Source organism: Ixodes scapularis, unplaced genomic scaffold (assembly GCF_016920785.2).
Source record: "Ixodes scapularis isolate PalLabHiFi unplaced genomic scaffold, ASM1692078v2 PGA_scaffold10__122_contigs__length_95168666, whole genome shotgun sequence".
NCBI classification, from domain to species: Eukaryota; Metazoa; Arthropoda; class Arachnida; order Ixodida; family Ixodidae; genus Ixodes; species Ixodes scapularis.
Window position 1 is genome coordinate 17,919,007 of NW_024609836.1, and position 22,988 is coordinate 17,941,994.

Below are 22,988 nucleotides of genomic sequence, written 5' to 3' on the forward strand. Positions count from 1 at the left end.
GATATTGTCAAACATCCTTCCACTCTAGACAGCTAATTTGGGCAGTGCAGAGTGACTGCTAATGTGGAGTTTTTTTATGTTAATCACACAATGGATTGCATCGCACAGTCAATTAATTGTTTCACTTGTAACTTTCTAAACGTCATATAATGATGATTTCCGTTCTATTAGATTACGTAATGTAGTCCCATACATGTCTTATAATCATCCTGTCAAGAGTGACATGAAGGGCATTAAATAAAATTATTTTCCCGCCAAGACCGTCCAGTTTGTGGGGCGCAGCCGTGACGCCACCCTTTCGTTGCAGGCTACCTGCTGGTAGGGCTGACGTTCATGATGCTCCTGCTCAACGTGCTGTACGACATACCCCAGCTCAACGTGGGCATCTTCTTCCTGCTCAAGAGCGACGAGATGACCAATGACCCAGAGAAAGTGCGCCTGCACCACGGCCTCGGCCCCAAGTACACCCAGCAGATTGACGACCCCCCTCAGCCAGCCATCCGTCACATCAAGGCTCACCCCCCGCCCCCCTCCTCCTCCCCCGAGGACATACCCTAAGTATTCCCCGTGAGAAGCGTACTTCCCGCCACCTAGAGCCACCTAGTGTTCTCCAAGTGCCGGATTCCGTGGCACGTGCCGGAGCTACGGGCCCAACTCGCCAACTCGCCTCACCAAATCGGGCTGCTGTTGATACTCGCGGCAGAGTTATTTGGACCAAGATACTGCCGCACAAAAGCCAAACCAACCTGGCCTTCTTGCCTTCCACACTTTCGCTGACGTAAACGTGGTGGCACTCCGGAAGAGGCGCTTCAAAATTGCTGTTTGAGTTAAATAGTGGCGCTACATCAATCATAGTCATTGCAGCGCAAGGGGGCGCAACACCGCTTGGATTCTCATAGCACCACGAAGACAGTGCCCGGTATGCCACAGCATGGCTTGAACCCCCATTCGTGCACTCCTAGCCCATAATGCTACATTTTGGCATGAAACAGATTCTCGGTTATTCTCCCACGTCTCTTCGCACCACTGCCTTCGATCACTTCGTTGGCACACTTCTAGCCTTTGAGAATGAAGGAATGTCGTAACGCAAGACAGAGGCTCGTACGGGATTCGTGCCAAAAGGTTGCAAGCAGCTATTGAAGCACATTGCAAACTCGATGGCAATGCCATGGAACACCGGCGAGCAACCGCTCGGAAGTCGGTGCTCCATGAACATCCGGGACTCTGATGGCCCACGGTAGCTGCCATACGGTGGATCCCCCAGGTCACCTCCCTTTCCTCGTGTCCCATGCCATGGACGTCCTCTCCTCTTCCCGAACTTGATTTAGATGCAGGGCCGAGATTCCGGCATTCTCCTGGAAGCGTCCTGACCGGTACCTCAGTGCCGCACCACACGTCTGAGCAGCGCAGCGTGCACACGTCTTTCTGCTCTCGACGAGAGCACAGTGCTCCCCGAGAGCTCCAGTGAAAGATAACCCACGCCACAGACTAGGCCAGCTGGAACAGGGTTCCGCGTGAAACTACCCCAATTCCACAATCCTACAATGACACGACGTGATCTGACACGAACCAACGCCGACGGTCTGGGACCGGAAAACTCGAGAATCTTTTTGTGTGTGTGTGTGTGTGTGTGTGCAGTGTATCTTTTTCTTTTCTCATCTCCCCTTTGCAGTGTAACTGCTTTTAAAAATGCATGTTTGCACGACGCTATATCTCGAGAGAGCCCAGGGCGGCGAAAGCTGTAACGCAGTGTTGTTTGTTTTTGTGTCGTTCTTAGTCACATAAGCCTCTGTCTCATTCTCTGTGTTCTTGCTTCTCAATGTCCTAGATGTCACGGCAATCTGTGATTTTGACACGCTATACCTGCTACACACACGTGCAATTTCAGAGATTCCACCCCAATCCTGCTTCCAGAAACTGTGACACGAGTGTTTTTTCGCCTTGTTCTCGGAGGATTCATCTGAAACAGTCCGAGGTCGAACTGCAACGAGCGTTCCGACAAAATTTTTAAAAGATGGTGTTCATTGCCAGATGGAAGTTTAGACACTTTTTTTTTTTTACATTGAGAGTTTAGCTTTTTACTGAAAACCTAAACAATGTAGTATCTGGTCCTGCAGGATTTGAGTACCGCTTTTACCTAAACCGCAAGAGCCATCCTATGGAGTCCCTTGCCCGTTTTGCGAGTGCCGTTGAGCAGCATTGTCTTTCCACTACGAAGCAACTTGGGTCGAGCTTCGTCAGCCTTTTTATGCACTGAACCGTCGTAAAAATCTGCTATGCGGCAACAACTCTTCCGAGCAGTTGTTCGCGCCTTCTGACATTATTTTCCGACGGGGCGTTATATTTATTTTTCAATGCCTTCCACGGGGCATTTGTGACTGTTACACTTCTCCACAAACTGGTTATGTCACCTACTCAAATACGAGTCTTTTGGTGCGACTTGTACACTGGTACGGCCACATTTGGATTTTTAAAACCGAGACAACTCACCAATTGTACTTCACGTTTGACATTTTATGCAAATTCTGCGCTCAGTTTACAAGAGCACATCACAGCGAGTCATTTGGTGTCAATTTTGCTAAAAAAAAACCATATCATGTCCTGTGATAGTCTATAAACTCTCTTGCCTGTTCTGTAAATATGTTGTTGTATATTGTTGAAACGAGACGAATTTATCTTGCGTAGTACCTTCTGAATGTGCTGCATGTAGTCTATTACCATTGCTTTTTCCAATGTCTAAAAGCTCTAAAAATAAAAGCAAGCAAGAATATCCTCTGGCTGTTCGATAGGAAAGGGGCAACAAGCAAAGAACAACACTGGATCCACTGCCTCCCGCTCTCAAGTTTTGCTGCTTTAGCACTTGGGTGTGTTCACGCTACTTGTTGTTGCCGCAGTGTGCCAAACACGTCTTTTGCTTGGGCCTCAGAGAGTCACTGCATGAAGCGACAGAGGAGCCGTCTCGACTCGAATCGGCAAAAAAAAACAGACTATAACGAGCCCGACATCTGACGTTCATCGACACTCCATGTGATACTATATATATATATTGTGTATAAATGAGTCTATCTGTACATGTATATATCTACTTGGTGGTTGTGTTTGTTTTTGCAATGGTTGAAAGCAAAACTGATGACCAAACATACTCCTCACATCTAGGACTCGGTAATTGTTATGGAATTAAATATGGAAAGAAAGCCGAATAAATGATGAAACGTTTGTTGGTCTCTTTATTGCTCCAGTAACAATCTGATTGTTATCCCTCCGTACAGTGCTCCCTTTACCCTTACATGTAGACAGGCAGGGTGGTTAGGACACATACAGGGATTTTTTTATCTGGGGATGCGGGACAACTTTACATTTATACATTGCAAACCACGGTGCCTGGAATAACATACCAGGGGTTGATGCGCCCCAGGCAACACACCATGCACACTATTTAGATTAGGTTAGGGTGAATTCACCCCTCAAATGGAAACATATTACTACCTTTAATCCCTTTCTGCTTTCTTTAGAGAGTGAACATGCACTCCGGTATAAATAAAGCCAACTACTGCAGCAGGCGTCGCATATTTCTGGTCGATGTAGCAAGTCGTACAACCCTATTAGTCGCACATACAAATTTTTGATTCTATACTGTTTCCGAGACAATGTAATAGATGCCAAAAAAACTCAAAAGCCAAGGAAAGAAAACCCTCGACTGGGCTCAGGGTTCTCGACCAGAATTAGAAACCCTGTAATTCTTTTTTTTTTTTTTTGCAAGATTAACAACAGCACCAGTAGAATGAAAGAAGCTCGTCACCTAATACGTGAGTATGAAGTGTACAAAAATAGGTATAAATCTCTCGGGTGTAGGTGTAGACACCCGGAGCGGCCCTACCCCGTAACAGTCTTCAGCACCAGGAAATAATAGATGATGAGGAAGAGGAGGAAGAGGCAGCCTGCAATTGCCATGCTCTTTCGGTTTTCTTTTCTGAGGCCAGTCAACTCATTTTCTAGAAAGCAAGAGGAAAAGCAAGGCATATAGGGTGATTACATGTGTGTCTGTCTCAGGGTGAAGACATCCTTGTTATCATCGAGTTGGCCTGCTCGTGACTCGGTCCGTGACCTGTGTGTTAATATAGTCTAAGCAATAACCAAGGTTATGCACTTGAGCTGAATCAAAACAGATTGCACTTACTTCAAAAGACATTAAAAAAACGACTAGGGCAGAAACATGGCTGAGGTGTCGCCACTCAAGCAAAAGCATGTTTGCATATGAAGGCACTCTAAAGGTATACAGTTCAGTCTCAAACAATAAACCTCTTGCAAAGCGTGCAGTGCTTGCCCCGAAAAGAATGCTGCGAACCGCCTGTACAGAGACAGCTTCAGTTGACAACAGGGGCGACCTTCAAGGCAACGAAGGACGTGCAGGCGAGGGCAGGTAAGAAACAGCACTACCCTCTCACTCTCTTCAGTGTCACATGGCAGATGTTACGAGGACAGAGAGGAGCGTCCAGGAGGTTTCCGTAATTCATTACGTGCAGCTTTTCGGAAGTTCCACAAAAGGTCTATCAAACAGTCCAGTGAAAGATGGGTGCATTCCTCAAAAATTACTAGATATGAGATAGATTCTAATTTGGAATGATTAGATAGAGATAAAGCTCTACTGAATTCACAATCCGTCGTTGTTTGCAATATTGATGGGCTCCTGAAAGCTTCAGAATGGCAGCCGACGTATTGCAAAACCACTAACTAGGAGGCACGAACCGTTACCCGATTTCAAGGGTTTGACAATTATGTGCATCCATCCCTCTATCGAAAAGGCAGCTTCTGAGGCCAGGCTTCTAGGCAAAATGGTGACTGCCATTCAGGTCAGGCCTCAGGGTGGGCTGGAGGCAGAGGTGTGCTCATTGCCTGCTTTAGCATACTAGACTATTGGGTGATTTAAGGAAACGGCAGGCTCTTTAAATCGACCGGAAAATTCAGTTTCCTAACCTATCGCGCTACGACTTTGTGCAGCGTTGCCCACAGATGGTGCATTTTTTTTGTAAAATTTGCAAAGAGCGAATTTACGTGAGGAAAAATTAAAGAAAGAAAAAGGCTTAGCTCCTATGGAAACGAAGTGACGCCACCGGTCTTCAAACAACACGGCGCCGTTTTGCACGGGTCACAAGAGATGGCGCAACGAACGCCGCCAATGAACGAGCATACGGCGCCGAGAGCCAGCGTCTTTAGCAGACAATTTTTCGACTCACAAGCGGAGCGCGTTCCGCGGGCGGCGACAGTCGCAGAAACAAAAACAGGCGCGGTAACAAGGAACTGCAGTTCCTTGCCTGCTAAATACGCCAGCTCTCGGTGTCGTCTGCTCGTTCGTTGGCGGCAGTTGGCGTCGCGACCGCTTGCGCCATTTCTCGTCTCCCGTGCGAGACGGCGCCGTGCTGTTTGCAGACCGGTGGTGTCGCTGCGTTTCCATAGGAGCTAAGCCTTTTTCTTTTTTTTACTTTTTCCTCCGGTAAGTTCGCTCTTTGCAAATTTTACAAAAAAAATGCACCATCTGTGGGCAACGCTGCACAAAGTCATAGCACGATAGGTTAAGAAACCGAATTTTCCGGTCAATTTAAAGAGCCTGCCATTTCCTTGAATCACCCGGTAGAAGCGATGCTAATGGAGCCATTCGCTTGTCCGCACTGTAGCAGAAACGCCACCAGTATATGATCTGCACAGCAGCACTGATGCTGTCAGCCGTGTCATATGTGGCCAGATGGAGCTTTTTTTTAGCCAACAGACCCTTTCCAAAAAGTCGCCAGGCAACATTGGCAGTCGCCATTTCTTGGAGCCATTAACCCTTCTTGAGCTCTTCCGAAGGCATGCGAAGCTAAGTGTATTTGGTGTTTCCTTTGTAGATTTTGTTCTAGCGTGCAGGAAATAGTTTGCCTAGATTTAGGAAGCGCTAGTATAGGAAGTTAGGCTAGTTTAGGCTGCCGAGAGGGCGCTAGCAAGTAAGGCTAGAGTAGGGCTTTGTTATAATTTTTGGCAGGAACGGTTTGAGGTAGATAGGCGCAATGCCTCGGCATAGGAAACCTTACAAAGGGGGTGATGACCTAGCGTTGTGTTTTGAGTGCATGCAGCGGGGCATCTAGATGAGACAGAGCTTGAGAGCTTAGCGGAGGCAGGGGAGGGTAGCTTGGTTTGCCGAATCTGCGAGAGGGTTGCGGAGGGATTTAAGTTGATAGAAGGGCAGTGCGCAGCTAGGGTTGCGAGTGGTCCTGGAGGCTCGGGTCGAGGTGTCAGCTAAGGGAGAGGAACTCAAGGTAGAGCTCCAGGAGCTCATCAGTGAATGGGAAAGAAAGGTGGAGGACCCGGTAGGCGAGCTTGGTGAGGAACGGGAGAGCAGGTGGGGGGGAGCTTGAGAGAAAGGTGGAGGAGTTCAAGAAGGGGGAAGTGTGGAAGGCTGAGATGGGGCAGCGTAAGAGGGAGTGCGAGACTGGGTTGGAGCAGCTGAGGAGGGAGGTGACAGCGAACGTAGCGGGAAGGGCAGTCTCAGGGGAGGGAAGCGCTAGTGAACAGGTGGAAGACAGTGGGACGGGGGTGGCACCTCGAACCTACAGTGCCATAGTGGCGCAGGTTACTAGCGGGGCAGTAAAGGACACGGTGGTAAACTGACAGATACAAAGTGAGGTGGTGCAGATAGCTGGAGGGAGTCAGCTGCAGGGCAGGGAAGGAGGAAAAGGGAGTGAAGGCAGGCAGCCGGAGGCTAAGAGGGTACCGGTGGTAGGAGACTCGGAACGTAACGAGGATTAGGGGGTCTACTGGCCAGGGCGAAAGGGGATGAGAGCGTAAATGTAGGTGGCCCAGTCAGGGAAGTGTGTCACAGACGTTATGATGAAAGCAAAGCAAGAGCTCTGGGGTAACATGGAGGGAGAAAACTTGGCATTAGCGCATGCAGGACTCAATGACGTGTTGAAGGGAAAGAGCCAGAACCTCAGCAGACACATTGAGGCTGGTGTACGTAGGCTGAGAGAGGTCTCTGAGAGGGTGCATGTGCAAATATGCACTATCCCAGAGGTCAGGGGGACAGTCTTATCAGACAGAGCAGCGGGTGTTGCAAGCTAACCGGGTGACTAGGGGGATGAGCCAACGACTTCAGTACGGTGTATTGGAAGTAAACAAAGTGGTGTATGAGGCTCGCTCCGACCCTTTAGCATAGGGCATCCACTACACTGGAGTTAAAGGTGGCACGATGAGGTATAGGATTGGGCGTCATGTCGTAGATTTTTGGGGGACCCACGGAGCCCGGAGGGCATTGGTGTAGATGTATCAGTACTATTTGTACCCGTATCAGAGTCAAGGGAAGCTCCCGAGTGTGAGTACCGCAAAAGCAGCAGGGAGAGCAGGAGGAAGCCTCGTAGAAATAAGAGGAACAATCGGCTCAATACAGGCTTCATAAACATGCAGGGAGGCAGGAACAGAATAAAGTGGGAGGAGATGGGTGAACAATTAGAGGCGGAAAATTTCACAGTGTATGGGGTAGCAGGAACTCACCTGAGGGATGAGGAGGAACCACCATACATGCCAGGCTACTCCTGGATGGGATGCAACCGGAGGGGAGGTGAATGCAAAGGTGGAGGTCTAGGAATGTTAGCTAAAGGACAGGACTGGGAGAGAGAGAAGGAAAGATGCAGAAAACACTTATGGCTGAAAGTTAGGGTAACAGGTCTGGACACTCTTCTGGGGTTTGCTTACCTGAAAACAGAAAATGACTCAAGGGAGGAAAATACGGAACAATTTACATGTATATCGAGGGACATCAGCAAAACTGGCCTTAATCAGGAAATAATTATCATAGGAGACACGAATGCCCTCTTAAAAGAGTTTTGACAGATTCACAAATACAGCCGGAAAGTTGCTAGAACATTTCTGCGATGCCCTGGACCTAGTGTTAGTTAATGCACAGGTAAAATGTGACGGGAAAATAATGTGGGAACGAAACAACTCACTCTCAGAAATAGACCACTGCCTCATGTCCCATAAACTGTATGACAGGCTAGGAAATATGGAAATAGATGAGGAAGGTACGAAAAGCTTAGAGAGTGACCACAAAGGAATTAAGATTAAATATGGCACGTCCGAACCAGAACAACAAGCGCAGAAACGGGTGGATAAGCCTAAACTACCGTAGAATACCATGCATCCGCCCATTCCACACTAAGCGCCCATCCCCAAATTCGTAAGATCTGAGAAAATATGCACAGCACATTGATATGTAAAATTGATGACTGGACAAGCGCCCATCTCCCATCTTTTCACAATTATCTCAAAATTTTGAGTGGGCGCTTGCCCGGCATTTTACGGTGTGGGAAGCTCAAGTACAAAAAATATCGAAAAGTATTGAGCACATAATAATGAAACAACCAGAAAGAAAAATGGATGTATGAGGATTTAATAGGAATCTTTAAAAGAAAATTAGAAAAGCATTGAATTAAACAAAGAGGAAAGCAAAAACGAAGACACAAACAAAAAAGCTGGTGGAATAAGGAGGTCAAAGCATTTAGAGGCATTTAGGGGGCATAGGTGGACAAAGAAAAGGGGAGCCTTGCCAACCGAGGTAGCATCAAAATGGGAGAGCTTCCAAGAGTGGAAAAGGGAGACATCAGCTTTAATACAGGCCAAAATTGGGAGTGCAGAAGTGCAGTGGATGATGGAAATAAATTAAAAGATAGGAATGCGGCAAAAAGTTTTTGGAAGCGCATTAAAGCGCAGGGGAGAAAGGGGGTTTCCAACACATACTAACCACACAGCAAGGGAGAAGAGAAGAGGGGGAAGAGGCACGGGAATATATAAGGCAAACAATCGAAGAGGCCTTCTCCCAGCTTGAGCAGAGAGGGACAGTGGATAGCACGGACAGCGGCAGTGTAGAAAAGCAGGATTGTATAACAATGGAGACGACTACAAGAGAATAGGATAAGGCAGAAAGTAAGGTTCCAGTAGGTACCACGACAGGCAACATACGCTTAGCCTCACCGCCCGATGGCGCCACTATCGCAAGAGAAATTTACTATCATGTAGTACATTCTCGTAGACAGCTACTATCAAAATTGCAACCGAATCGGACTCATAGTTTCGTTTTGACCGCATGTGGAAGCAGGCGTGTCCGCGAATTTTAGAAAAAGGGAAAAAGAGCAATATCGGTCGGTGATTCGATTCTTGTTTTTGGAGGGGAAATCGCGCAGTGAAATCAAACAGCGCTTGGATGCTGTATGCAGTGACTCTTCTCCTTCGATGGCGACCGTCAAAAATTGGTTTAACGTGTTTCAACGTGGTCACACGTCGGTTTTTCACGAGTCACGCCCAAGTGCCCCGAAAACGGCTACCACGGAGGATAATGTGACAAAAATCCACAATCTCGTATTGGCAGACCGCCGATTGAAGGTGCGAGATAACTGAGACAGTGGGCATCCCAAAAGACCGCGTGGGTCATATGCTGCATGAAATTTTGGGCATGAGAAAGCTGTCGACGTGATGGGTGCCGCGTTTGCTCACTCCGGACAACAAGCGCAACCGTGAGACCACTTCAGAGCAGTGTTTGACGCAGTTTAAGCGCAACCCGAAGGAGTTTCTGCATCGTTTCGTGACCGTCGACGAAACATGGATCCACTGGTGCACTCCAGAGACCAAGGAACTGTCGAAACAGTGGACTTCATCCGGAGAACGTGCTCCAAAGAAGGCGAAGACTGTCCTATCGGCCGGAAAGGTGATGGCCACCGTTTTCTGGGATTCACAAGGTGTGATCTACATCAACTACCTGGAGAAGGGCAAAATGGTCACAGGGCTGTACTATGCCGAATTATTGGGCCGATTCAACACCAAATTGCAGAAAAAACAGCCCCATTTGGCGAAGAAAAAAGTGCTCTTCCACCATTACAACTCACCAGCTCACACCTCCGCCCTCGCCACGACCAAATTGGTCGAATTGGGCTACGAACTGCTGCCCCATCCACCATATCCTCCAGATCTGGCCCCGTGCGACTTGTTTTTGTTTCCGAACTTAAAAAAGTCACTCGCCGGGAAGAAATTTGAGTCGAATGAGGAGGTCATCACCGCCACGGAAGCCTGCTTTGCAGACCTCGAGAAAACATAATTTTCAGATGGGTTAAAGAAGTTGGAGCATCACTGGGTCAAGTGTATCGAACTAAAAGGAGACTATATTGAAAAATAAATCGCCGCTTTTCCAAAATTTTTGTTTTTCTTTTGTAGGCTAAGTACTTATCGGACCACCCTCGTACCCACGGACCATATTAAAACACTGGGAAAAACAAGCAAATTGAAGTTACGGCTTGTGATTAATCAAATAATTATGGGAGGAGAAGTATCCAATGATTGGAAAATAAGTAAAATGTAACTAATATATAAAGGCAAAGGAAACAAAGACAGCATTAGGACATATCTCCAAATAACAGTAACTTCAGTTATATACAGATTAGCTATGCAGGTAGTAAAGCGGAGAATGGAGGAATGGGCAGAAGATATGCAAATGCTGGGTGAGCTCCAAAACAAATCCCGAAGAGATAGAAGACATGAAGGTGACTTATTTGTAGCCACACAATGCATAGAAATAGCAATAAAGAACCAAACTCCTTTATGAATAGCTTTTTTGGACATCAAGGGTGCATACAATAATATGAGCCAGAAAAAACTCTGGGGTCAGCTGAAGCAGTGTAACTCAGATGCAAATTTGGTTAGGTTTCTTCAGCAGGTATACACAGACAATAAGGTTGTTATAACTTGGGAAGCAGAAACTACACAACCCGCAGCAATAAAAAGAGGGCTCAGGCAGGGCTGTCCACTGTCCCTTTGCTCTTCATGATATATCTCGGTGAAACGAAAAAGAAATTAGAGAAGTGCAACTTAGGTTTTGATGCGAGTTATATGGAAGGAAGGAGAAATGTAGTACAGGTGAAAACAGGACTGATGGATGCGGACGACATAGTACTTGTGGCAGAAAACTAGGGTATGTTACAGGAACTAGCTAGTATACAGTCAAACCTGTTTATAGCGAACAGCAGGAAACGCTACGATCAGCTCGATATAGCAAGTAATTCGATATAGCAAAAATCATTTACAACGAACTTCCACGATTCATTCGTTGTAAGGCCGAGAGCTTCCCTCTCTTTCTCATCTCTTTGCTTCCGCCTTGTAACAACGTGCTAAAAAGTTTTTTTTTTTTTTTTTTTTTTTTTTTCTTGTGTGCAGTTTTTTTAGTTTTTCTTAGCTTTTTTTTTTTTATTCGCTTCTTTTTGTTGGCAATTGTTTTGGAATGAAAAGATATTTTTCCATGCGTGCGTGCAGAAAGTATTTTTTAGCTTTCTCCCCCCTTCTGAATCGCTTTTCTTCACTCAATTTTGTTCGCAACTTGAGCTTCTGAAATTTTCTTTCTTTCCCACTCTTTTTTTTTTTGGAGGGGGGGGGGGGGGGGGGGGGAAGGGACAGGCTAGAAGACGACTGTTTGCACGTTTCTGGAAGCCTTCCCAGGGGGAAAAGTTCGATATAGCCATTGCCAATATGTTCGTTATAGAGTACTTTTTACATGCATTTTTATTTAAATTTTTTGTGAGTTTGATACTGACAATAATTCGCTGTACGTGGGTTTGTTCAAAACGGGTTTCACTGTATGTGGAGAGAAAGGAGACACCTTAAGCATGAGTTTTAGTAGCGACAAGTCTGGAGTAATTGTGTTTAACGACGAAAAGAGGGAGCCCCGGAGGATACAAGACATTGCAATAGAACATGTAGAAAAATACAAATATCTGGGATTCTGGCTCAATAAGGGAAGGAAGTATCTAGAGGAACATCAGAATATAATTAGAAAAGGGAAAATAAATTTATCTATTATGAAGCTCAAGCCACTATGGAACTATAATAGACATGACAGGGTCAGGGGTACATGGTAAGAAGCAATGGTACCAGGACTGTCTTTTGGCAGTGGGGTCTGTGCATGAAATCAGAGGTTCAATCAGGATCAGAAATTCGACAAAGAAGCATGGGCAGATTGGCACTGGAGCACATGGAAAGACACCAAATGAGGGAGTACAAGGGGACATGGGCTGGTCGTCTTATGAGAGCAGAGAGGAAATAAGTAAGTTGGAATTTTAACAAAGGTTGCCAAAAATGGATGATATGCGGTGGGCACGGAAGGTGTTCAAGCATTTATACATGAGAAGTGTAAACACAAAATGGACAAACCGAACCCGAAAGGTCACATTTAACTACCTACACACTAATGATAGGGCTGAGCAGAGTACTTCAGTGAAAAAGGGGGTGAAAGAAGCAGAGAGGAAAATGTGGGATTGAGAATGCAGGAGAAATCAGCTTTAACAGTGTACAGGTCACGAAACAGGACATAAGAAAGGAAAAATTGTTTGAAAATTCACTGGGAAGTGCTTTGCTGTTCGAGGCAAGAACGGGAGTTTTGAGGACGAGGACGTATAGGGCTAAATTTCAGGAGGCAGTCACATTATGTGCCACCTGCCATAATGAGAGTGAGACACTAGAGCACTTGGCTCTGAAGTGCACGGGGTTTGGCCCTGCCCTCCCTGAAGGGGTAAAAGATTTGGCCGGGGCCCTGGGTTTCACTGGCAACAACGGAAGGACGGAAGAGAAATGGATTACAGTAACAAAGAGGAGATTAGAAGATTGGAGGAAATTATCAAGCAAAAATTGAATGATGCAAAGCTAACTAGCACAGCTGGGGACAGGCAGGACAGAGGAAAATTGGGACTCCCTCCCACGTGACTCCGGCCCAAAGTCTCAACCCTGTCCCCCATTGGGTCCGGTGCTGGGGTAATGCCGACAAGGTTTGACCAGAGGAAAATTGGCCACTCCCTCTCCCGGGGAAGAGGCGGGGTGGGATGTTTTTTAGTTCTTTTAGCCTGATCCCCCCAAGGACATCCTGGTGATGTCTCACACTGCCTGGTGATAGTTAGGGGGAGAAAATTGGCTTAGAAGGGCGAGAGGAATCATGTTTGTCTTTTTAGACTTAGGCTAGGTGGCGCAATCTACCGTCATTTAAAAATGGTATAGCCAGAAACATCTATCCATCCATCCATTGGGAACGAAAAGCGTAATTGTATCCGAGTCCTTGCCGAACACTGACACAAACAGTCGTCCTCAACATACCTCGGCAAACATCACTCATGAGGACCCTCACTCACCCTCATCTTCACAGATGAGGTGAGGGCGAGTGAGTTTCTGAACCAGGAAAATTCATGAGTGTGAGGGTGAGTGAGGGCCGTGAGGGCTATGAAGACAATGAATGTGTGAGGGCAGTGAGTGCATGAGGGCCATGAGTGCATGAGGGGTGTGAGGGGCGCGAGGGTCGTGAGTGCATGAGGGCCGTGAGAGCCGTGAGTGTGTGAGGCGCGTGAGGGGTGCGAGGGCCACGAGTGCGTGAGGGGCGTGAGTGGCGTGAGGGCCATAAGTGCATGAGGGGTATGAGTGCGTAAGGGCTGTGAGGGAGGTGAGTGTGTTAGGGGTGTGAGGGTCACGAGTGCATGAGGGACGTGAGGGTGTTGAGCGCGTGAGACCTGCTTTAGACGGAGCAACTTTCTCAGCAATTTTGGTGCTGCTGGTGGGATGTTCCCTAGCTTTCCTTAGATCGACACAAATTGCTGAGATCGGGTCCGACTCGAAACAAGCGGGCAATTTGGAGCAATCAGAAGACGTTTGAAGCTGCTGCAGCCAATCAGGGACACAATATTTTGACGTGATACCTCGTGCCGGTGATGATGACAACTAAAGACTTGGTTCTGGTATGAAATCAATCGTTTTTGGAAATATACCGTTTCAAAAATATGATTTAGTATTCTCAACGAGATTTAAATGCATAAAAACACATTTATAGCACGTAATTTTGTGTCTAAATAGTACAAGAAAAATAAAATTTCGTGATGATGATGGCAAATTGCAGCAATTGGTTGCTGCGTGTGAACGCGGGCGGCCCATGATGCTGGTGCTGCGACGTCAAGTTGCTGGGCGAAATATCCCCGTCTGAAGCAGACCTGAGTGGCGCGAGGGTTTGAGTGCGTGAAGGGCGTGAGGGGTATGACTGCATGAGGGCCGTGAGGGCGGTGAGTGCATGAGGGGCGTGAGGGCCATGAGTGCGCGAGGAGTATGAGTGCGTGAGGGGTGTGAGGGCCATGAGTGCGTGAGGGCAGTGAGTGAGTGAGCGGCGTGAGGGGTGCGAGGGACATGAGTGCGTGAGGGCAGTGAGTGCGTGAGTGGCATGAGGGCCATGGATGCATGTGAGGCGTAAGGGGTATGAGTGCGTGAGGGCCGTGAGTGTGTGAGGGCCATGAGGGCAGTGAGTGTGTGAGGGGAATGAGGGCCGTGAGGTTCAGTGAGGGTGAGTGAAGGGCTGAAGGTGAGTGTGACTGTGAGGATGAGGGTGAGTGAGGGGCTAAAGGTGAGTGTAGCTGTGAAGGGTGAAGGTGAGTGAGGAGCTTAGGTGAGTATGGCTGTGAGGGTGAGGGTGAGTGAAGGCAACCTAAAATGCCGACCTTTGCCCTCCGCAGAGTCGAACTGTGCCACCGAATCTTGGAGGCAGATCAACCTTTTCCTGTTTAAATGTTTACACAGCCCCATTCGTTTTCCTTCATTCAATACCAGAGTGAAATAAAAAAAAAAAATGAAAATCTCCGTACAAGTACATGTGTTTGTGAGTATTCCAACATCCCCAACAAAGAATGTCTGGAAAGGGGGAAATTCTACCCATTGTCATTGCTCTGTGCCAGAGTGACAGCCCAGTCGCATAACCTTACCAAAATCTCATAAACCTGGAAACAAAAACTCCAGGAAAGCGATTTGAATAGTATTGTGCGAGCTACATGTTGAAAGCCATTCGAGTCAGTAAGCGAGTTAGCGTACATCCATGTTGATAGCCGAGATACCGCAAGGCTCTATGAAGGTATCTTTTTTCTAAAAATATGGAACACGGTGTCCTTAGGCCGACCTGCTCAATATTTGTATTCATCCTCCGTGTGCTATGGTTCTCATGAAGCCCCAATTTCATCCTTTCAGCAGGAGACCATTTATAGGAAATGGTATGAAACGCGACCAGTGAGAAAGCGGCCAGCAGCAGCACGCAACCAAAGTACTCCTGACTACTCTCAATACCACATGACCCCCAGCGACATGGCAAGGTTTCTTGGTGGATTGTGACCATATTTGACGACTCGCCACCCACTACCATCCTGAATTGCTGGAATGAAGCAGCCAATGAGCACACCTCCCCCTCCCTCCCCTCCCTCTCTTCCCTCCTTTCCCGGTCCTTTCGACTACCTTCGTCTACCTTTGTGTCTTGCAAGGACAACCAATCATTAACTACAAGTTCCATCTGTAATTGCACAGGATTGGGCCAAATGAGAGCAAGAGGTTTACCGAGGGAATCCAGCTGTTTCTTGACTGTGCGAACCTCATCTTCGAGTGCCACCCTGCAACAAATGAGAGCTCTTTAGTTTGGGCGACATAAAAGAGGCTGAACAAAAGTGCACCTTTGCTCGTCAGACAGGTTCGTCCTGCGCAGTTTCGTTTCTATCTGGTCCAGCTGGAAGAGGTACTCGTGTACTGCTGCTTGATTCTTGTCGATCTGATGCACCAGATATGAAACAAAGCCACAAACATTGACAAAGAAAATATACAAGGTAGACGTTGTGGGAGCCACTGGTTTCCCTCCCCCAAGAAGGCACAAGCCGCAGACGTATTGGGCAAAGTCGTCTGGCTTCGAGCCTGGTCGCTCTGAATCATGTCGGAAAGAGTATGCCACCATGTTGGCCTACCCTGTCGTACTCCTCCACGGTGGACCAGCGAGATCACGCGAGAGGGTCGGGCCTACCCTCCTCCGAGTGGATGACCGTCTGGTCGAGGAGTCCTGGATTGGACTCCAGGCGACGGGTCAAGTCGCGGCGTACGAGCATGTCTGACCGACGATGACTCAACATTAGCGTTTCCCCTGACTCTGACAGTCGGCGTCCCCTCCTACTAGTGGACGTCCATCTGCAGAGAGCCCTGGCCTGAACTCCGGCGACAACGGGTAGCAGCATGAGCTCGCGCATGCAGCATGAGCCAGCGGGCGCTGCGGACACCTGTTTCCCGATAAACGCTGTTGGATACCCAGATCAAGGCCTGTCCAAACAGGCTACCACAAAAATTGTCAGGACACACGACTCCTGCAAAAATCGGCAAGATTGCAGCATCCGGGAGTCGTCGGTCTTATCTCTGTCTGGACACCGACCAAGCCCAATTCACAACTTTCCTCCTCGCCTCCTCCACTTTTCTTCGACGTCGGTGCTTGTCAGACTTGATGTCGCACGCCACCTGCCAATGGTGTGCCTGCTGCCCGTCTATCTGTTCTCCTGAGGCTCATGAAGTCGCCAACCTCGCAAGCGCCGTCGCCTCAGCAGGAAGGCCAAAGAGGTCTGCCTTTGGGTGGATTTGGAAGATTCCTGCGGCAAACCGCGCAACTCAGCCACCCGGGCTCGGCTTTTCTGGTCGAAATCCACGTTTGTAGCTCGAAAAAAATTAAATAAAGTGCAGTGCGCAACAGTGAGACTTTTTGTTGTATGTATAAACGCCGAGAATTTAAGTATATTTTATTTTATTAAACTCCTAAACAACCATGTTTGTTTGTCGATGCAAGGTATGTTGGGAACATAAGAGCCGCGGGAATCTGATCCAATCCACAGAACTGCGGGAAGACGACACAAACTTGGACACGACGCGCACTTGCCTGGCTTTCCCCCTCACCCTCAAGCAGCGGAGGCCTTGAGTAATTGACCGTCAGCCAACAGAGCGTGTGAGTGGCCCTCCAGACCCATGTGATGAGCAGATCAAGGCTCACGAGGAGGACACAGGCGAGATATGACGGAGGGAACTTTCCCCCCGGCCAAAAAAAAAAGCGGGCGGAAATGGAACGCCGCACGATTTGTTAGGAGTCGAGTCTCCCGACGATTTTTGCAGTGTCCTGGTTGGACACCCCGTCATCGTTCTTGGCATGGCGTTGGCGAACCCGGCGCGGCGACCGCCCTCGCTGGTAGCCGTCGGCCGTGCAGTGGGACGGGCATCGGGTTCCTCTTTGAGCACCGGTCCCCGAACGTAAAGGTACACAAAATCCTGCCCACAAAATGGCGCCCCATATTGGGCGCCATTTTGTGGGGAGGATTACATTTACATACCTTTACATCCGGAGACCGGTGCTCAAAGAGAAACCCGATGCCCGTCCCACCGCACGGCCGATGGCTACCAGCGAGGGCGGTCGCCGCGTCGGGTTCACTAACGCCATGCCAACAACGATGGTCCGGGTATCCAAGAGCGTTCATTGGGAAACAGGGGTTTCCAACGAGACACTGCTGTCAAGCGAGCTGTGGGCAGAGTGCGTGCAGCGCCCGCAGACCTGAGAAACCAAGGGGTATTGCAAGCGGAGCCATCGCCGGTGGATTGAGCTCACACCACTACCTGTCGTCGCAGGAGTTCAAGCCAGGGCTCTCGGCAGACGGACATCCACTAGGAGGAGGGGACGCTGACTGTCAGAGTCGGGGGAAACGCCAGAGTTGAGTCATCGCCAACCGGACGAGCTCGTACTCCGCGACTCGACCCGTCGCCCAGAGTCCAATCCAGGACCCCTCGACCAGACGGACATCCACTCGGAGAAGGGCAGGCCCGACTCTCGCACAATTTCGCTGGTCCACCAAAAACGTTAGACGCGTGGAGGAGTATGGGAGGGCAGGCCAACATGGTGGCGTACTCTCCCGACATGATATGAAGCGACCAGGCTCGAAGCCAGACGACTTTGCCCAAAACGTCCGTGGCTTATGCCTTCTCGGGGGAGGGAAACAAGTGGCTCCCACAACGTAAAAGATGTTTTCAAGGCAGAAGGGCACTTGGATTAACCTTCAAAGCGCACAAGGAACACAAAAACTAAATTTTTCGGGTTAACCAAATTTATGTAATCCATCTCAAGTTCGGAACAAAATATAGAAGTTAATGCAAGGACGCAGGCAAGCTGTTTAGGGCTGACATTTATTTAACCCTGGAGAGTAGAGGAACAGAAGCACAGGACAGGACAACATGAATCTTTAAATACAGCTGAGGTTTATTTCACAAAACACAACCTTATACAGACAACCAAGGCAAAGAACCCGAACAGACCAAAGACGATGAGGACAATGTTGACATCACGCTTACCCAAACCAGGATACACGTATCTAAAGACGGTACATATCAACCCCCAAACCAAATCTCTGCAACTAGGAGGCAGATTTCACCTTGACACATATAAGACCGAGAACATAGTCAAGGTGAACAAACAGATGACCGCTATGCAACAAAAAGAAAGAGGTCAACCAACTATTAACAAAACTACAATAACCCCCTCAAAAAAAAAAAAGGTGTTGTTTTGCTAATGTTTATGTTTGCAATACACCAGGATTCAAAAAAATGTCAACAATATAGAAGCCACATCTGTGGAGCTGGTTGATGTTTATATATGCAAACCCTCGATTTAACAGACTGAAAAACTGCCTCTTATGCAACATGAAATTGGGTCAATGCACTCACTTCAGCGAATCAAACCTTTCCATACGATAAGTACTTCCCCCGTCAAACCATCGCCAGATTTTGTGAGATGCCCCAACCGTTGCCATCAACCGGGAGCCGGTCCACTCGTCACAAAAGTACTTGCGGCAGAAGGCCAGCATGATCAGAAGGTCACGCTGGCCTTCTGATCTGAGGTGAGTTTGTCAACAGAACACTCGGTGAAGAGAAGTCTTAATCGGCAGAACACGGGCGGGCATGCAATCGACCGTGACTTACACGAAACCACTGGCATCTTTTTGTCTAGCGCATTTGCAAAACGAAGGTACTTCTTAAGTAAATCTGTTTACAACCACTTCACCCGGGTTTGATTCAACATTAGAAAAAAAAAAGCTTTGCCACATTAGCGTGACAAAGGCAGCGATAACACAGAATGTGATGTGCTAGTATGGAGAAACTGTGTACATATGTGGGAACTGGATGGCGCAAAGCGGCCTTGTGTCATGAAAAGTAAGCATGAGAGCGCTCCGTGGATGTCTTACTTGCGGGTGCCATCTTCTGTGGCCACAGTGTAAATGCAACTTTCTTGGATCCTGCTGGTGTGCAAGACGCAGTAGACGGAGCGTGCGGAAAACGGAACGACTAGGACGCGGCAGCGCCAAGCAGAGCCTTGACACCAGCTCGCAACAAAAGAGAATCAAACGCTCAGAACTACCTCGACCGATTATGTTAAAAAAGTCAGCTTTTTTTACAGCGGAGCTGTTAAGGGCTTGCTTCCCCAGGATCGTGTCTGCCGGATTAGCAATTGGCCTCGAGATCGACCTAGTGGTGGCGCTACGGTCGCGCTATCATCATCATCAAAGCGGGGATAGGAGAACGGCCGCCCCATAGACTCTCCACGTTCGCGCGCGAGACGGCGTAGATTCTTGCGTTTATTTTGTCGCATACTATCGGTGGGAAAACAATTCTAGCGGAAAAGGATGCGGTACTGTTCGGTGCTTCAGTGAAGATTGAATTGTGTTGCCAGCGTGCGGCCTACATTTATATAATCGCTTCTGTGGGTGCGTCGTCTGCTCTAGGCAGACGTTGGAAAGCATGGATCACCACGACTAATGCCTGTCTCCGGCTGAACTGGAATATTTATGTTAAATATTTGTTTCTTTTAAAATGGATGTAACGGTTCATCAACGTGGGAATTAAAAAAAACAATAAATTTCCACCCAGATAACATAAAACTGGCACTGTGGGCTGTGAAATCGCAGCTTCTATGCTTTTATTTTTTTAACTTGTAGCTTTTGCAGTAATATAAATATTTAGAAGGAAGATAAGTTAGCGCTGTATTGGAAATTGCCATGCTATTAAGTTCCTCTGCCCTTTTACTGTGCCGTAGTGTGGGTAAGTTTTTTGGAGTCTGAACAAATCTACTGTGTTGCGATGAGGAGAGTGTAACAGTAAAGTTCAGATTATTCTAGTTAAGATCTGCAAACTGCATGGTTGGCAGGAAAACTGAAACAAGTGAAACAAACTGTTCTAATATATGTGCCGTGACTGTAATAAAGGAGTGTAAGCGAGTAACGCAGCAATGTTCCTATTATTAAATGCTTTTCTCGGTAGTGGGGGTTCACCCGGTTCAATTTTCTTGGTGAGGGCCGCGGATGTCAAGAGGCTAATGCTATAAATTTATGTCTAAATAATTTTGTATTCAACCACAGTAGACTGTGCAAACTTAAAAAACGACGCGCACCACGACACAAACAGCATCGGCCGCAGTGGTACTCTTTTACTGATGAGGGCCCTTTACGAGACTTTCCGATCACCCTCCGCCCTCACCTAACGTATATCGGGACTGGGCAGTTCATCGATTAACGTTCAGATTATTCAAGTAATGCTTTAATTGTAAATTTTTTTGCCGGTCAATTGGATTCTTGAGCTGTAGAAAGTCATCAAGGAGTAAAAAATGCCGGCTCTAATATATTTGACGTCTTTATTTCTTTTGTGACTCAGGCTTGCACGGTAAACCACTTCAGCGTGCTTGTCATTTCACCGAGGGTGATTATACTGTTTAAATAATAACTTCAAAAATACTTCATTTTAAAAGGCTTCCCGTGTTCATATTTAGAATGGGAATGCAATGTGCCATTTATGACATAGTAAAACGAGTAAAAAAATGTGTAGCTTTAACGTCTTTCACGCAATGTGACCGGCGAAAAATCAGCATACGGATTTATTGATTGATTAGTCCATTAAAGGATAGCGATCAGTCGTGTTAATTTTCTAATCAAACCACAGACCCACTCAACATTCAATGCTTTATGAAATCCACGGTGTGTGCGAGATAACAAAAATACGCGGGACCAGCGATTGTATACAAACCAACACACTAAGATTATGGAAGTTTCCGACTTAATAATAATTGCTTTGCTGAATTTCTACGCATGGGAAACGATACAACACAACCTTTAGTAAGAAGAAACGGCAACAAAAACATGAAGCATTTAATAAGGAATGTCAAGCTCAACCGGAAACGGGCTTGCGTCGTCGAGATCCATGCTTCTGAGCGTGCTTCCGTAGCAGACGACGCACGGCGGTATCCCCGCTTTCGCGCGTTTATAATTTCGGCCGCACGGTGGCGACACTGTTCGATCTCGAGGCGAATAAGGACATCGAACTCTGGACAGCTACCACCATCTATGAACGACGGCAGCAACCAGACAACTGGTTACCGCTGTCAATCATAGATGGCGGCAACCTTTCTTCCGAGGAAGAGGGGCGGGAGCGGAACGAGCGGCGATGTGCGCAGCAATGAATGGTTCCACAACTGCAGTGAAGCCGCTATCGCCTAAAGTTCCACTGCATCGAGCGCTTCAGATTCGCTTGCAAAAGAAGAGCAGATCGCTCGCCTGGAAAGCCATCGCCGAGAACAGAAGCTACAGCTCCGCTGCCCTTCCTTCTTCACCAAAGTGGAAAGGCTGAAAGTTTATTTTTTCTTTGCTTTTCTGTCGTTCTCTCTCTCTCGCAATCTTTCTCTGGGGAAGCCCGGAGCGGAGCATCGCCATATGTCTAAACACATGACATTCTCCCCCCGCCGGGAGCAACATGGAGGCACTCGAGGAAGGGGTTCGGCTGGCACTGGTGTCCAATCAGTGAGGAGACGAGCGCTGCGTGAGCGTTTGGCTGGCAGTCGGCCTGTCGACTTCCGTTGCTGGTACCTAACCGAATACAGTTAGGTACCGGCCATATAACACATTCTGTGCTAAAAGAAATAAACACCTTTGAACCCCATGAATATATCTTCTAAGCACGTTTCTCGTCCATGTGCGCTGGGTACTGACCGCACCCTTCTAGACTGTGGTAGGGAGAGTATGGAAGCCATGAAAACTCAGTGTGGGACTGGAATGCTGCTATACAGGCAATTTTCGTATAATAAAAAAAAAAAAAAATGCAGTTCTGGAATTTACTGGAAAGGAATGAACAGAAAATATAGGGGGGGGGGGGGGGGGGTAAGAATGAGAGTTCTTAAAAGTCAGTCAGTATGGTCATGAGTGGCATCCAACTGTAGCCGATCTACTAATGCTACAACAGAGCATGAAGGTGTTTCTCGTTTCTTAGGATTAAGAGAGTAGTGTGCATTTCGTTTATTTGACATTTTTATCGTTTCCTCGCTCGATTTCTGTCAAGATTGTCTTCTTCCAACTGAAAGAGGGAAAACGATGCGCCATATCTCATTCTACTTGATGCATCGAGCTAAGCACGTCATTCACAACCAGAGGCAAGAACGCCAAAACCCACATGGCTCTTCGCATATAACGCTTTAAGGATGTATTGTACTTTTCCTGAGTGATGCGATGATTAACAGCACAATTAAACAATAAAATGTCGGCCGTTCGTCTCCGGTTTACAATCATGTGTCACGTTAACCAAGTCGCGTGGTCTGCTCCAAGTTGGCGAGTAACAGAAAATAAATGAGCAGAAACGAACGCTCACCTCTTTGATTACAGATGTTCGGGACGTGTCGGGCATCGTGAAGCGTTAACGGTTTGTTCCCCGCGTAGCTTTTGAATCCTAATTCTCCAGTTTGATGATTTCCGCTGACAGACGAGCTGACAGACGACGCGTGTCGGCAAGTGCTGGCAAGCGCGCCTAGCGCGCTACGAGGGCTTGCAAATGCAGCCCTAAAACGTAAAAAATATGTAGGGGCAGCACATTTAAGTACAAAAATATTTTAAATATTCAAACCATCAACATTATCAAATATTAACTATAAAATAAATAAACCTGAGGCTCAATTTTTTGGTTTAATAAAGCTTTTTTTTTCTAGTTAAAGCAGTACGTCAAAGCCTGCTGCAAGTTTATAAATTTGTAACTCTTTGTAATCGAATAATAGCTTGTGACCTCATTCATTCGTACGTTTTTTGTTAGGAGAGAGT

At 47.4% G+C, this 22,988-nt stretch overlaps 2 protein-coding genes across 4 annotated transcripts in view; one reads left to right on the forward strand and one right to left on the reverse strand.

Annotated features, from left to right (window-relative positions):
* The window catches only part of LOC8051903 (potassium channel subfamily K member 1), a 64,232-nt gene extending 61,016 nt beyond the window's left edge, over positions 1-3,216 (forward strand). Inside the window, exon 5 of the mRNA XM_040502259.2 lies at positions 308-3,216. Within this exon, the coding sequence (XP_040358193.2) occupies positions 308-558 (251 nt within the window). The 3' untranslated portion in view covers positions 559-3,216. The remainder of the gene's footprint in view (positions 1-307) is intronic.
* On the reverse strand, positions 3,201-22,728 carry LOC8051902 (coiled-coil domain-containing protein 167). Of its 3 annotated transcripts, XM_029975939.3 has the most exons (5): positions 22,546-22,728; positions 15,525-15,619; positions 15,412-15,464; positions 7,522-7,562; positions 3,201-3,992 (listed from the first exon to the last, which is right to left on the reverse strand). In XM_029975939.3, the coding sequence occupies exons 1-5, from the start codon at positions 22,579-22,581 to the stop codon at positions 3,981-3,983; spliced, it is 237 nt and encodes a 78-aa protein (XP_029831799.1). In that variant the 5' UTR covers positions 22,582-22,728; the 3' UTR covers positions 3,201-3,980. The 3 variants fall into 3 exon arrangements, with proteins under 3 accessions (XP_029831799.1, XP_002435559.1, XP_042143394.1); XM_002435514.5 differs by lacking the exon at positions 7,522-7,562 and having other exon boundaries at positions 22,546-22,724; XM_042287460.1 differs by lacking the exons at positions 3,201-3,992; positions 7,522-7,562 and adding an exon at positions 4,010-4,105.
* Between the last annotated feature and the right edge of the window lie 260 nt (positions 22,729-22,988).